This window comes from Periophthalmus magnuspinnatus, chromosome 14, assembly GCF_009829125.3.
Source record: "Periophthalmus magnuspinnatus isolate fPerMag1 chromosome 14, fPerMag1.2.pri, whole genome shotgun sequence".
NCBI lineage: Eukaryota > Metazoa > Chordata > Actinopteri > Gobiiformes > Gobiidae > Periophthalmus > Periophthalmus magnuspinnatus.
The window spans coordinates 4,559,571-4,571,805 of record NC_047139.1 but is presented as its reverse complement, the minus strand read 5'-3'; the positions used below and the strand labels follow the sequence as shown (position 1 = coordinate 4,571,805).

The 12,235-nt window shown below is 41.7% G+C and overlaps 1 protein-coding gene across 1 annotated transcript in view; it reads left to right on the top strand.

The window, feature by feature from the left end:
* The window catches only part of stk32a (serine/threonine kinase 32A), a 150,327-nt gene that overhangs the window by 61,045 nt on the left and 77,047 nt on the right, over positions 1–12,235 (top strand). The window contains exon 4 of the mRNA XM_033978397.2: positions 4,053–4,226. Within this exon, the coding sequence (XP_033834288.1) occupies positions 4,053–4,226 (174 nt within the window). The remainder of the gene's footprint in view (positions 1–4,052; positions 4,227–12,235) is intronic.

Here is a 12,235-nt window from a genome sequence, read left to right as displayed (position 1 = left end):
ATCATTCTAAAGATATTTGAGAAAGGTACATTTCTGTCTTGTGAATGTGACTTGTTCAAATGAGTCTAATTTTGATACTAGTTTTAATTAATTAATCTGATTTTCAATACTTTTGACAACCCTAGTATTAATTCTAGGTTCTCTGGCCAGTTGTTATACATTTTCATTGCAATAATTCACTTAATTTGAAAGCGATTACATTTGAAACCATTTTTACGGTGGACGAATTAGGGATTACATCAATTTATAACTAAATTAACTGCGTTTTCATTCCAAGTAGCGATGGGACGGTATGGTATGGGACAGTATTTTACCATGGAGATGTGTATTTCATCATCGTTAATAAAAACAAGGGACTTCTTCTTCTTCTAAAAAAAATAAAAAGGCTTAGTATTTGATATATTGCTCCTTGTTTATGTTCTACTTTTGTGTACAGGGATTTGGTGAAACACAGATCAATTAATATTAGGGCGAAAAAGCAGTCTGCAGTTAGGTTCACAAGGATAGGAACACATGGATTAAAAAAAAAAAATAGATACTGTAGGCTTTTGATTGCTAGTTTGACCAAATATAATTAAAGCATCCATGGATCTTGTGAGCAATTTTAGCCAACGACGTTCTTCTGCTCATGAATTAGCCACACACTCTATATATAAATGGACATAGCTAACCTGCTAGCCGCCACGTTCCAAGTAGGATGCGATCGTAGGCGGGCTTCCGGCTCCATCGACTCTGGCTCCAATTTACTTTACATTGAAAAACTGTCATCCCTCTCTCTGTACCTGCGACCCTGATATTTTTATTTCGCTATTGTGTCCGTAAATCATGATAGTAACAGACAAATCGGACGCGTTATCACCCTGAGGTCACTCCCGCTAGCGTTAGCAACAGGTGTGATTGATAAAGGAGTAGCATTTCAACCTCTGAGCCGTTTTTTTGACGACAACGATGTGAAGTCCCGCTCTCAAACACGTCTTTTATAAACCGCTCCGCTCAGATGTTTCACTGAATCCAAGTTAATTCCAGGTTGGTACAATAATAACCGAGTCACGGAAAGTTAGCTGTGCGTTTGTTGTTATTTTTTTTGCATTAATGGCTCTTCTGTGCGGAGGGAGACTAATTAGCTTATCGTTGAGAGAGAGTTAAAAAGTGCTCCCAGTGGGAAGCTCAGCATGTTAAATCAATGAGGATTTGTGCAGCTGCTACACAAATGGCCCACGCTGGTCTGAGCTAATGCAGATCTGACTGACGGAGCCTGATGGACGAGCTCAGACCGCGCGGCCGACAACGCAAAAAGTACATGGAAACTGGTAAACAGCGTTGGATCTTAGGGTGGTTAACGGGGCGGGGCGATTTATCTCGTTCCAATCGTCGTAATTATTGCTGCAGCCAGTTACAGGAATTGTGTAATAAAAAACAAACAATTAATTTAACTGTGGCGCTTTTTAAATATGAATCATAAAACATTGTGCTGCATTACTAATACATTAAAATACATCTATTTTCACTCGTTTATGTCCCGGTGTTTGTAATTATTATTTCAATCACCTGTTCACTGCTTGATACTGTGAGTCATTGGATTAGCTTTAAACAATAAAAGAATGTGAATAAAAACTACTGAGAATGACTTTTGACTCCGTTATCGGTTCAAAAGGTTCAATATTTTGTTGTAAATTATAAATTGCTCTGGCAGCGTTGCTAATAACAAACACCTTGATCCATCCATCCATTTTCTTCCTCTTATCCAAGGCCGGGTCACGGGGGCAGCAGTCTAAGCAAGGACTCCCGGACTTCCCTCACTCCAGAAACGTTCTCCAGCTCCTCCAGTGGGACCCCAAGGCGTTCCCAGGCCAGCCGAGCGACATAGTCCCTCCAGCGTGTCTGAGGTCTTTCCCGGGGGCCTCCTCCCGGTGAGACGTGCCAAGAAAACTTCCCCCAGGGCGACGTCCAGGAAGCATCCAGAACAGATGCCGGAGCCACCTCAGCTGCTCCTCTCTACACGGAGGAGGAGCGTCTCTACTCCGAGCTCCTCCCGTGTGACCGAGCTCCTCACTCTATCTCTAAGGGAGCGCCCAGCCACCCTGCAGAGGAAACTTATTTTGACCGCGTGCATCCGTGATCTTGTCCTTTCGGTCATTACCCAGAGCTCATGACCATAGGTGAGGGTAGGAACGTAGATTGACGGTAAATCGAGAGCTTCGCCTTTCGACTCAGCTCCTTCTTCACCACAACGGACCGATACAGCGACCGCATCACTGCAGACGCTGAACAAGACCCCGAGATACTTGAACTCCTCCACCTGAAGCAGAGACTCTCCACCCACCCGGAGAGGGCAAACCACCTTTTTTTGCTCAAGAAACATGGCCTCAGATTTGGAGGAGCTGATTCTCATCCCGACCGCTTCACATTTGTCTGCCCCAGTGCTGCAGGTCCTGGCTCAATGAACAATAACAAACTCTATTATACATTTACCTTTTTATTTATCTGCAAAGGTAAATGTTGAGTTTTATAAAAATCAATAGGACTTTTAGGTATTTTATTTACTTATTGTTTCTGTTTTTCATCTGAAGTTTGTCTTATCAGTTGAAGCGTTTTCGAACATTTAAGCTTTTAATCCGCATCAACAAAAACACCAACTTCCAACACAAAAACGTAGACGTCAAGGTGATATATTAGGACGATTTTGATGCCTCTTTCTGGCAGCTAAGCCATTTTTGTGCCAAAACGTTCACTAGACATAAGTGATATTCAATAGGTGTAATAAGTAGATTGATACGGCAGGAAACTTTCTGCTTGTTCAATAGAAAAACAAAAACTAAAGCTGGAAAATGGGCAGAGGTTCAAAGCTGTAGTTTAGGCCGTTAGCTTAGTTAAATAATGTCGTGTAACTATTTGGCCGGTCTGCACAAATACTGAGGAAACAAGCCTGGGATCACTAGTGTCATCACAGAAGATGATTTTACTCGTTAGTTGTGTTAATATTTACCTACATCAGTTGTTGTGTCTGTTTTTGGCCTTGTCGTCATCACAACAGATGTTTTGTCTGTTCATAAACATGTTTTCTTGAATATGAGATCATCTTAATGACCTTCAAGCCAGATTATTATTTGAGTTTTGTCATTTTTGCAAATCTGTAACAGTAAACATGTCCAAATCTAACGTTCATTTTACTGAGAACAATTGTCAAGTTGCTTTATTCAGTGTAAATGTCGTCTTAAAAATGTGTTAAACAGATCTGCAGAGGTCCAAAGTTACTCCTCATTTACCTTATGTATTCCAAAACACTAATTATTCACCGTGATGAGTTTATAAGCACTTTTGACAACTCTCAGAGACCAGAGAGGAGTTTTTCATTGATAGTAAAGCTAACGACTTTCATGCTTCCTGATTATCTGACAATAAAATGCTTCATTAGAGCTGCTTATACAATATATTTGTACTGGGGCAAGACAAATAGTGCTCAAATTGGATATAGGGCCTTAAACATTTTGTATTCTGGTTCTCATGAAGGCTAGAAAATCAGAAAGCAGAATCAACGGCCAATACTAAAACCTGCCATAAACCCAAAAGAATTGTTCACACCGTTTGGTCCTGGTTTCATCCTAGTTTAGTCCTGACGTAGAGCTGGTTTATTATGTCAGTTTGATGTGTTTTCATGATTTATTTCAAGATGAAGATGCTCATCGTAACTACAGACTTAGAGGTAAAGTTTTATATCAGCCTAAGAACTACTTTAAAATCAATGTGCATCTCAGTGTGTGGAGTTAGTCTGTGGAGCAGCTTCACAGAACAATTAAAAGTGTGTAGTATCCTGGTTCAGAGTATTTAAAAGAGAAATAATGAGGAAATACCTGGAGAACAGAGCTTGAGGTCAGTAGGATAAAGAGAGTGAAGGTTTTGTTGCGTCTGTCGTGTATAACCTAGGAGTTTATTGAACTGTTGACATTTTCTGTGACGAGTGAGATTGAAAAATGTATAAAACTCACATTAATTAGTGATTCACATTTGAATGCTGCTCACCCATGACGCCTCTGTCTCTCCTGGTGTCGCAGGTACTCGTTCCAGGACGAGGAGGACATGTTCATGGTGGTGGACCTTCTTCTGGGAGGAGACCTGAGGTACCACCTGCAGCAGAACGTGCACTTCTCCGAGAGTACTGTCAAACTGTACGTGTCTGAGCTGGCCCTGGCTCTGGGATACCTGCGCACCAAGAGGATCATCCACAGGTACCATGGTCTTAAAAAAAACTTTAAAAAAACTAAAAACTCAAGATATAGCTGCAGTTTGAACAGACGTCACAGTTAGCAAAGAGAAAAATTTGCAAAGACTTCTGAAATGTGTGGAATAAGGACACTGAACGAGACAAAAATCAGATAAAAAACATACAAATACAATAAAACATGACAAAAAACTGATTGATAACGATGTGTGATTGGTTACAAGAGGTAGAACAGTCTGAACAGGTGAGTTTTGAGTCTGGATTTGAAGAGTGGAAGAGAGTCTAATGTGCGGAGATCAGGAGGGAGAGAGTTCCAGAGCTGGGAGGGGGAGGGCAGAGCGACTGAAAGCTCCGGTCCCCCTGGTCACAAGTCGGGCAGAGGGTGCAGTGAGCTGGAGAGAGGAGGAGGAGGAGCGGAGAGGCAGGAGCAGCGATGTGGAGGTCAGATGTGTATGAAGGGGCGAGGTTGTGTGTTGCTTTGATGGTGGTAATTAGTATTTTGAAATTAATTCTGTGTTTTACGGGGAGTCAGTGGAGGTGTTGTAGGACGGGGCTGATGCGGTGGACAGTTTCTGGAGGGATTTAACGGGGAGACCAAAGAGAAGAGAGCTACAGTAATCAATGCGGGAAGTTACAAAGATATGGACTAGTTGATTGGTTTAGAGCACATATGTCAAACTCAAGGCCCGGGGACCAAATGCGGCCCGCCATGTCAGTTTATGTGGCCCGTGAGAAGATAAATTAAAAGGCATGAATGTCATAAAATTAGTCTATACAGCTTTAATGTGAGCGTTGACCATAAATTCATTAGATTTTCCCAACAAGTGGAGCTGAGAAATATTCGCAAATAATCATCCCAAAATGTTCAGGAAGAGGAAAATTGCCGGCAGTTTCGAGACAAGTGTTAAAGTGAATACAAGTTTGTGTTTTAAGGAAAAAAACCTGTATGTTTTTTGTGTTATGAGGCGACGTCGGTTGTGGAAAAAGTAAAATCTACGTCGACATTTTGACACCAAACGCGGAGCCAAGTATGAAAAAGTGAGTCTGCAAGAAAAACAACAAATTGTCCAAAAATTAAAAGGCTGCAAATGTTTTTAAAGCAGAGCTGAAGGTCTGTGAGCAGGTTTGCCCCGACCAGATACACACTTTTAAAAATGTCAGATATGCGCAGTGACACAGACATGTAATATTTTGGGACTTGAATAAGTAATAAACACAGAAGCAGTTATTTAACAAGTTAGAAGTAGGTGCATTTATTTTACGTGACATTTGTTTACATTTAGTGACATTTATCCGGCCGCACAGTCACATCTGGCCCTCGATGGCGTCCATTTTGCTGATGTGGCCCTCGGTGAAAATGAGTTTGACGCCCCTGGTTTAGAGGTTCAGATTTCGTCTTCTCTCAAGTGTCAATGCTCCAGGACGTGTTTAAATTGTGAACTTTAAACAAAATTCTTCCAAAACACAAATTCCAAATCAAATTGTAACGCTCGTCTGAAAAATCACAGTTAGATATTCCAAAATCGTTTTACTTTACTTTATGAATGTTAAATAGTACAGTATTTCATTGTGCTATTTCTTTGGGATTATTCTGGTATCACCTCCGCGTGTTTTTGTCTAGAATGTTCCACAGTATGGCATTAAACTTATCTCCTATCTCCAAGTAGACGAGCAGGTGGCACCCGAGCTGAGGCCGAGTTATAGGTCAGTCTCTGGAGATAAGAGACTTTCACAGTGAGAAGGTGAGGATTATAAAAACACCTTGAAAAAACAGTTAGTGCCATACTGCGGAACATTCTAGACGTGTCAATAACATCTCCATGGAGACGTCCAACCAGAAAAGTTAGTGTACCTTTAGACGTTAAAGAGGGGGTATGTCGTAATATCTGGGGGATCAAAGATACAGATTCGGAGTAACAGGTTTAACAGTTTATTAAAGGGGATGTGAATGGTGGTTGGAGGAGCGGGTCGGAGGAAGCTGGACCGGAAGCTGATGTGTTTGAATGGGTCGTAGGAAGCTGGGGCGGAGGCTGAGGTGCTCAAACGGCCGTGGGAAGCTGCGTCAGAGGCTGAGGTGTTTGAACGGGTCGTAGGAAACTGGGTCAGAGGTGGAAGTGCGAGGTGGGTCCAAGAAACGGGATCTGGCGAAAAACGAGAAACACCAACCGCGTACTATGACCATAACCACAAAAAACAGACTGAACCGAGCAGAGCTGTATCACGGAGGATACACTGATGATCTGGCAGTGTGTAGAGGATCCTTGGTCCCTTTGTACTCTCGAGGGAGGAGGTTTGGAGGTTTGATTGCTGATTGGCTGCAGGTGTGTAGTGGGCGGTGCCAGAGTCTCCGTCCAGCTCCAGGCACAGAAGGAAGGAGGGAAGACAGCGCAGAAAACACAGACACACTGGGATCTTGGGGTTTTGATCGGTAACACATAACATATTTAGATCACCGTGTCATCTTTTATTGTATATTCACCAAAAACAACATATTCAAATGTGTAATTAGTTTCAGTCTCACATCACATCAGGTTTGTGAAGTCGTAGTGTATTGTTTTGTATCCTATCTCTTGTTTATTCATAAAAAAATGCCCGTGCGACTTCATAGGTTTCATAGACCTGCGGCATGTGTGTGTGGAGCCTTGTACAAGAAACAGGCTCGTACTCCTTGCGAGATCTGTCAAACCCGCACTGACGACTTCTAAAACCTCTTCAGGCATGTTTTTGATGGGAACAACATGGTTGAAAGCTCAAAAAAGTTGATTTTTCATAATAGCCCCGCTTCAATGACTCATCGTGACCTAGATTCCCTCCTCTTCTCTACATCATTCTTGTTTAAATCATCACTTTTGGATTTGGAAAAGAGATAAACCATGTTTTTTTCATGGCCGAGGCTGATTCCACTCATGGCTGATAAGCTCTGCAGATATGTAGGGCCGATTTTGATTATTTTCCTCACAAACACACATACTGTCTATGCTTTTTACTGCTCTGCATAATTTAACTATAATAAGGAAAAATAATCTCAATAGAAATAATTTTTAGACATTCACAGCCCTATTTTTACCATTAACCCATAATAGAGCTGTGTATTCTGATTGTGTGAAAGCCATTGTCGTACTAAAGTGTGAAAATGACCTCAAACTAAGTATCTATTATGATGACTGGTGGATCAAAAAAGTGCAGACAAATTAATTCAAAAATTAACATGGTTTATTAACAAAAACACAAAGGCTGGGTGCTGGGAGCTGAGGTGGTCTGCTGGTGTGAGTCTGCAGAGTTTGCAGCTTATTCAAAACCAGACTTATCCTGCGTTTGTGTCCAGTAGGTTTGACGACTGTCACGTCCTGCTCACTTCAGGTCTAGAACCAGGAAGTACTTCACACATGTGTCCTGTGGCTCAGGTCTCTGGCTCCTGTGGCTCAGAGACTTTAAAGCAGCTCAGTGTGAACAAGTCTCTCCATGGACCAGCACCAAAGAACATCTCCCACATGAGCCACAAGAACATCTCACATGAGGAGGACTAAACCGGGACTAAACCAGGACTAAACCGGGGCTAAACCGGGGCTAAACCGGGACTAAACCGAGACTAAACCAGGACTAAATCAGGGCTAAACCAGGACTAAACCAGGACTAAACCAGGACTGAACCAGGACTAAACCAGGACTAAACCAGGGCTAAACCAGGGCTAAACCAGGACTAAACCAGGGCTAAACCAGGGCTAAACCAGGGCTAAACCAGGGCTAAACCAGGACTAAACCAGGACTAAACCGGGGCTAAACCGGGACTAAACATGGGCTAAACCGGGGCTAAACCGGGACTAAACCGGGACTAAACCGGGACTAAACCGGGACTAAACCAGGACTAAACCAGGGCTAAACCGTGACTAAACCGTGACTAAACCGTGACTAAACATGGACTAAACATGGACTAAACCGGGACTAAACCGGGACTAAACCAGGGCTAAACCAGGGCTAAGCCAGGACTAAACCGGGACTAAACCGGGACTAAACTGGGACTAAACTGGGACTAAACCGGGACTAAACCGGGACTAAACCGGGACTAAACCGGGACTAAACATGTGAATTCAGCGTTTATCTTTTGTGCAGTTAAAACCTGAAACATTCTTCCTGAAGATGTGACTCAGACCTCGACTTTGACAATGTTTAAATCCAGGCTCAAACTGTTCTGTTTATCTGTGAATACGACTGAAAGGGGTTTATTCTGCACTTTTCTCTTTTAATGTTAATTTTATGATGATTATTTACTCTCCAGCCAGAGGCACAGAATGGAGGAGGGAGATGGGGCAGGAGAACACAGGGAAAAACAGAAATCCTGACTATATCGGCCCAGACAGGGCACTTAAGACCGAGAGTTGATACACAAAAAAGGTCAAATATCTATCTCTCTATCTCTAGTTTAGACGTCTCGCTGTCTGTCCACTTTCTTGATGACCACTCGCTCCACTTTGCCCATTGGGGTCATGCCTCTTGCCGTGAAGCTCACACCTGACACATGGCTTTAGTCCGAGGCTGTGGTCATCAGGAAACACGTTCTGTCTCTGCTGCGACTCAGACCTTTCCTTCAGTTTATGAAATGCAGATGAGATGCGTTTCAAGCAGAAAATTGTGCAACGTCAATGAGTCTCGCAGCCAACAAAGACGTGGCTAAGGACCAGGTGTATTACTTTAAAATAGTTGTTTTTAGCCGGGAGTGAGCCTATTAAGACCGTTATGATCGTTAAAATGTGCTGATGTACATTGGGCCTTCACTGGATTGTTTAGTTTATTGGCCGGCTGGACTCGATTGTAGTATCATAATGGCACTTTCCGGCTCATACCAGTTGTGTTACGTCGAGTTATGGAAAAAAAACGTAACCCAGATCCTAATTTAGACTAAAACGAGTCAGGACTATACCTGTAAAATACTGAAAATACATGTAACAGTCGTCAAAATGGTCTGAATACAGAGAAACGAGTTTAAATCTATTGTCATATTGCACTTTTTATGCATCAGTTTTGGTTGTGCTTCACGCTAATCGTTTCCGTACCATTACTGATGTTTTTCTTTCTGTTGCAATCTAAAAATGCCACTTATAATGGTCATTTATAGTAACGCTGTGCATCTACATCATTATCAGTAACCTTTCGATGCAGTTATCGTCTTGCATAGAGCGAATTTATATATTTACGCATTTTTTTCAACTAAATCGGAAGCTTAAACGTGGGATTTAACGTGTGTTCTAATGGAAAATGTGTGGGATTTAATACTCTGTTCTGGTTCCACTTATTTTCGAGCGGAAATAAGAAAAAAAAAGTGCGTTTAATGTGCTGGAAATGGTTACTGACTTCACTACTGTGTTTATTAATCTGCTCGAAATTAATAAAAAATGAATGAAGGAAGGAAAATTGCATAAATAGGACAAAGTTGGACCTTTTTCTGAATAGATTTTTTTTGTTTTTTTACTTCCAAGGCTCAGTTTTCTGTTATTTGCGTAGTAGTTGTTTTGTTTTACTGAAACTATCACAGAAGACACTCAACTTGTGGTTTAGCGTCATCTTAAATCCTCCAACCGCTCATTTGAAAACAGCGAGGTGCAGATTTTAAGCTGGGAGAAAGCTCGGTTTGAAAGAGGAGATGTTGTTTTTGTGAAGAAAGGTTTTTTTTTGTTTTTTTTTTTCCCCTCTTTGAATACAAATAGGGGCTTGAGATTTAATTTGCCAGCTGTGGACGAGTGAGAGATCAAGCTAATCAAATCTAATCAGGTGCATAACAGGGGTGAACGTGAGTCACCCAGATTACAATACTGTCACGATAGCACGATATATCGCTACAGAGAAATACCGCGATAAACGATAATACTGAAACTACTTTACGCCGATGATTAAGATTGAAATAATACAAGATAACCCCAGAAAACTTTTTTTTAAACGGACTGTTTCATTAAAAGACATGAGCTGCAACCGTAGACTGTTTATATAAATGGACATAGCTAACCTGCTAGCCGTTAGCCGTCACGTTCCAAACAGGAAGTGATCATGGACGCACTTCCGGCTCCATCGACTCTGGCTCCAATTCACTTTACTTTGAAAAACTGTGGCTCCTCTCTGTACCTGCTGCTGTCAGACTCGTCATTTTGGTCTTAAATGTTCGTATTAACCCGCTCTACATGATCGTGGGGGTTTTATTTCGCCATTTTGTTCGGAAATAACAGACAACAGACATCGTTGCTAAGCGTCTGCTCCCTGTTAAACCAGCGCTGTGGGCAGTAAGTGGCATTACCTTCAACATCCTCGCTCTGGATTGGCTCTTTGGTTGCTATGATACTATTCGGATTTTGGCTCCAAATTCGTTGCTATAACTGCTCTGGCCTCGATGAGCTTCATTTGACTGGAGCTGAACGCTGTGGGCGACGTCACACTCACTTAGTCCACTTCTTTACACAGTCTGTTTAACAAATAAATAGCAGAATGTACCAATAATTAGCCATAAAAGGGATTAATTCACGTATCCACAGCTTGAATCTTATGGTATTATAATGAAAAACACCCGAAATCTCCCCATTTTTGCAAAGAAAAGGTACTCATGATCAATATTGAGGCCCAAAATATATAGTTCCAGCTTTATAGTCATAATTGTCAGAGCCGTAGTGGGGACTTTGACTTACAGGAGTTAGTTTTACTTCTGCAAAAGACCCGGAATGTCTTGATTTACCAAAGTGTCCAGATGACTCCCTCTGAAACCTTCTCCACAATAAACCACTCCACTATTCTCTTTCTGCACAGCTCCAAAAACAACAAAACCAATCTGCTTTCCCTGTATCTTGAGTACAGTCGATTTCAGTTGTACTCGGCACATTTCTCCATGCAGTTTCATCACGTTGAAGGGGACACAGCTTGTCACTACAGTGTTCTTTCTTTCACTCTCTCTCCTCTCAGACTTGACCTCCCCGCTCTTCTTTTCCACTCCTCTTCTCCACTTCTCACTGTTTCATAGAGAGCCCTTCCTGTGCGGTGACTAATTGTAGACGTCACCGCTCTGGAGAACCGTCATTTATCAAAAACCCGCGAGACAAATTAGGCCATTTAACTTAACGAAGACCACTTGCTCTTTCTTGTCCGCGCTTCAAACCCTCCACCGGACAATACGACTAAGAAGTATTACGTTTAAAGTAGAGCCCGTTAATTCTTGGTTTACTCATCGATCTTAAAGGCGCACAGCGTAACTTTTCTGTTGGAGGGTCTGCCACTTGCTCGTTTCCATCGCGGTGTCATTGTGTTGATTGAAATATTCCACATTATCACGTTAAACTTCTTTATTTCCTTGGAAAAGAGCGACTGACACCAACAGATCAAGTTGCAGGTCATGGCTGTGGAAAGGCAATCCCGCTAAAGCATGTGTTTACATTTTCAGCGAATCGTAAAGGCTGCAAGTTTTGAAGTACCATTATTTCCTCCTGTTTGAGTGGATCAAAACATATTTAATAAGGACACAGGAAAACAAAGTTAAAGGTTCAAAGTTGTTAATTATTTTCGTAACGTCTGGTTCTTCTTAAGTTTTTAAAGCTGTTAAAAAAAAAAAAAAAAACCTTACCAAACCCCGTGCCCCCGTACCGACCAACGTAAAATATGGATGATGCGCTGGGCCGGCCAACTCTACACAGAGTTGTAGGAGCTGCCAGTGCAACGCTGTCCCCACCCTAACGAAAAAAAACAACCCATAAACGTCCCCAACACAAAATAAAGAACTAACATAGGACATCCGGACTCACCACGCCAAAATAAAAGAAGCTAAGCCAGGGGTACTCAGACTTTTTCAGTATGTGAGCTACTTTTAAAATGATCGTGTCTGAAAGATCTACCACCTAATACAAACATGTTACACATATATTTATTTGTAAATGTATTATGAATTCTTACATGTACAGTGCATTTTCATGTACCTGAGATAATACTGCACAACACAACTGAACTTCTTACATGTTCATAATTACTTGAATGATGATTTCTGCTCTGA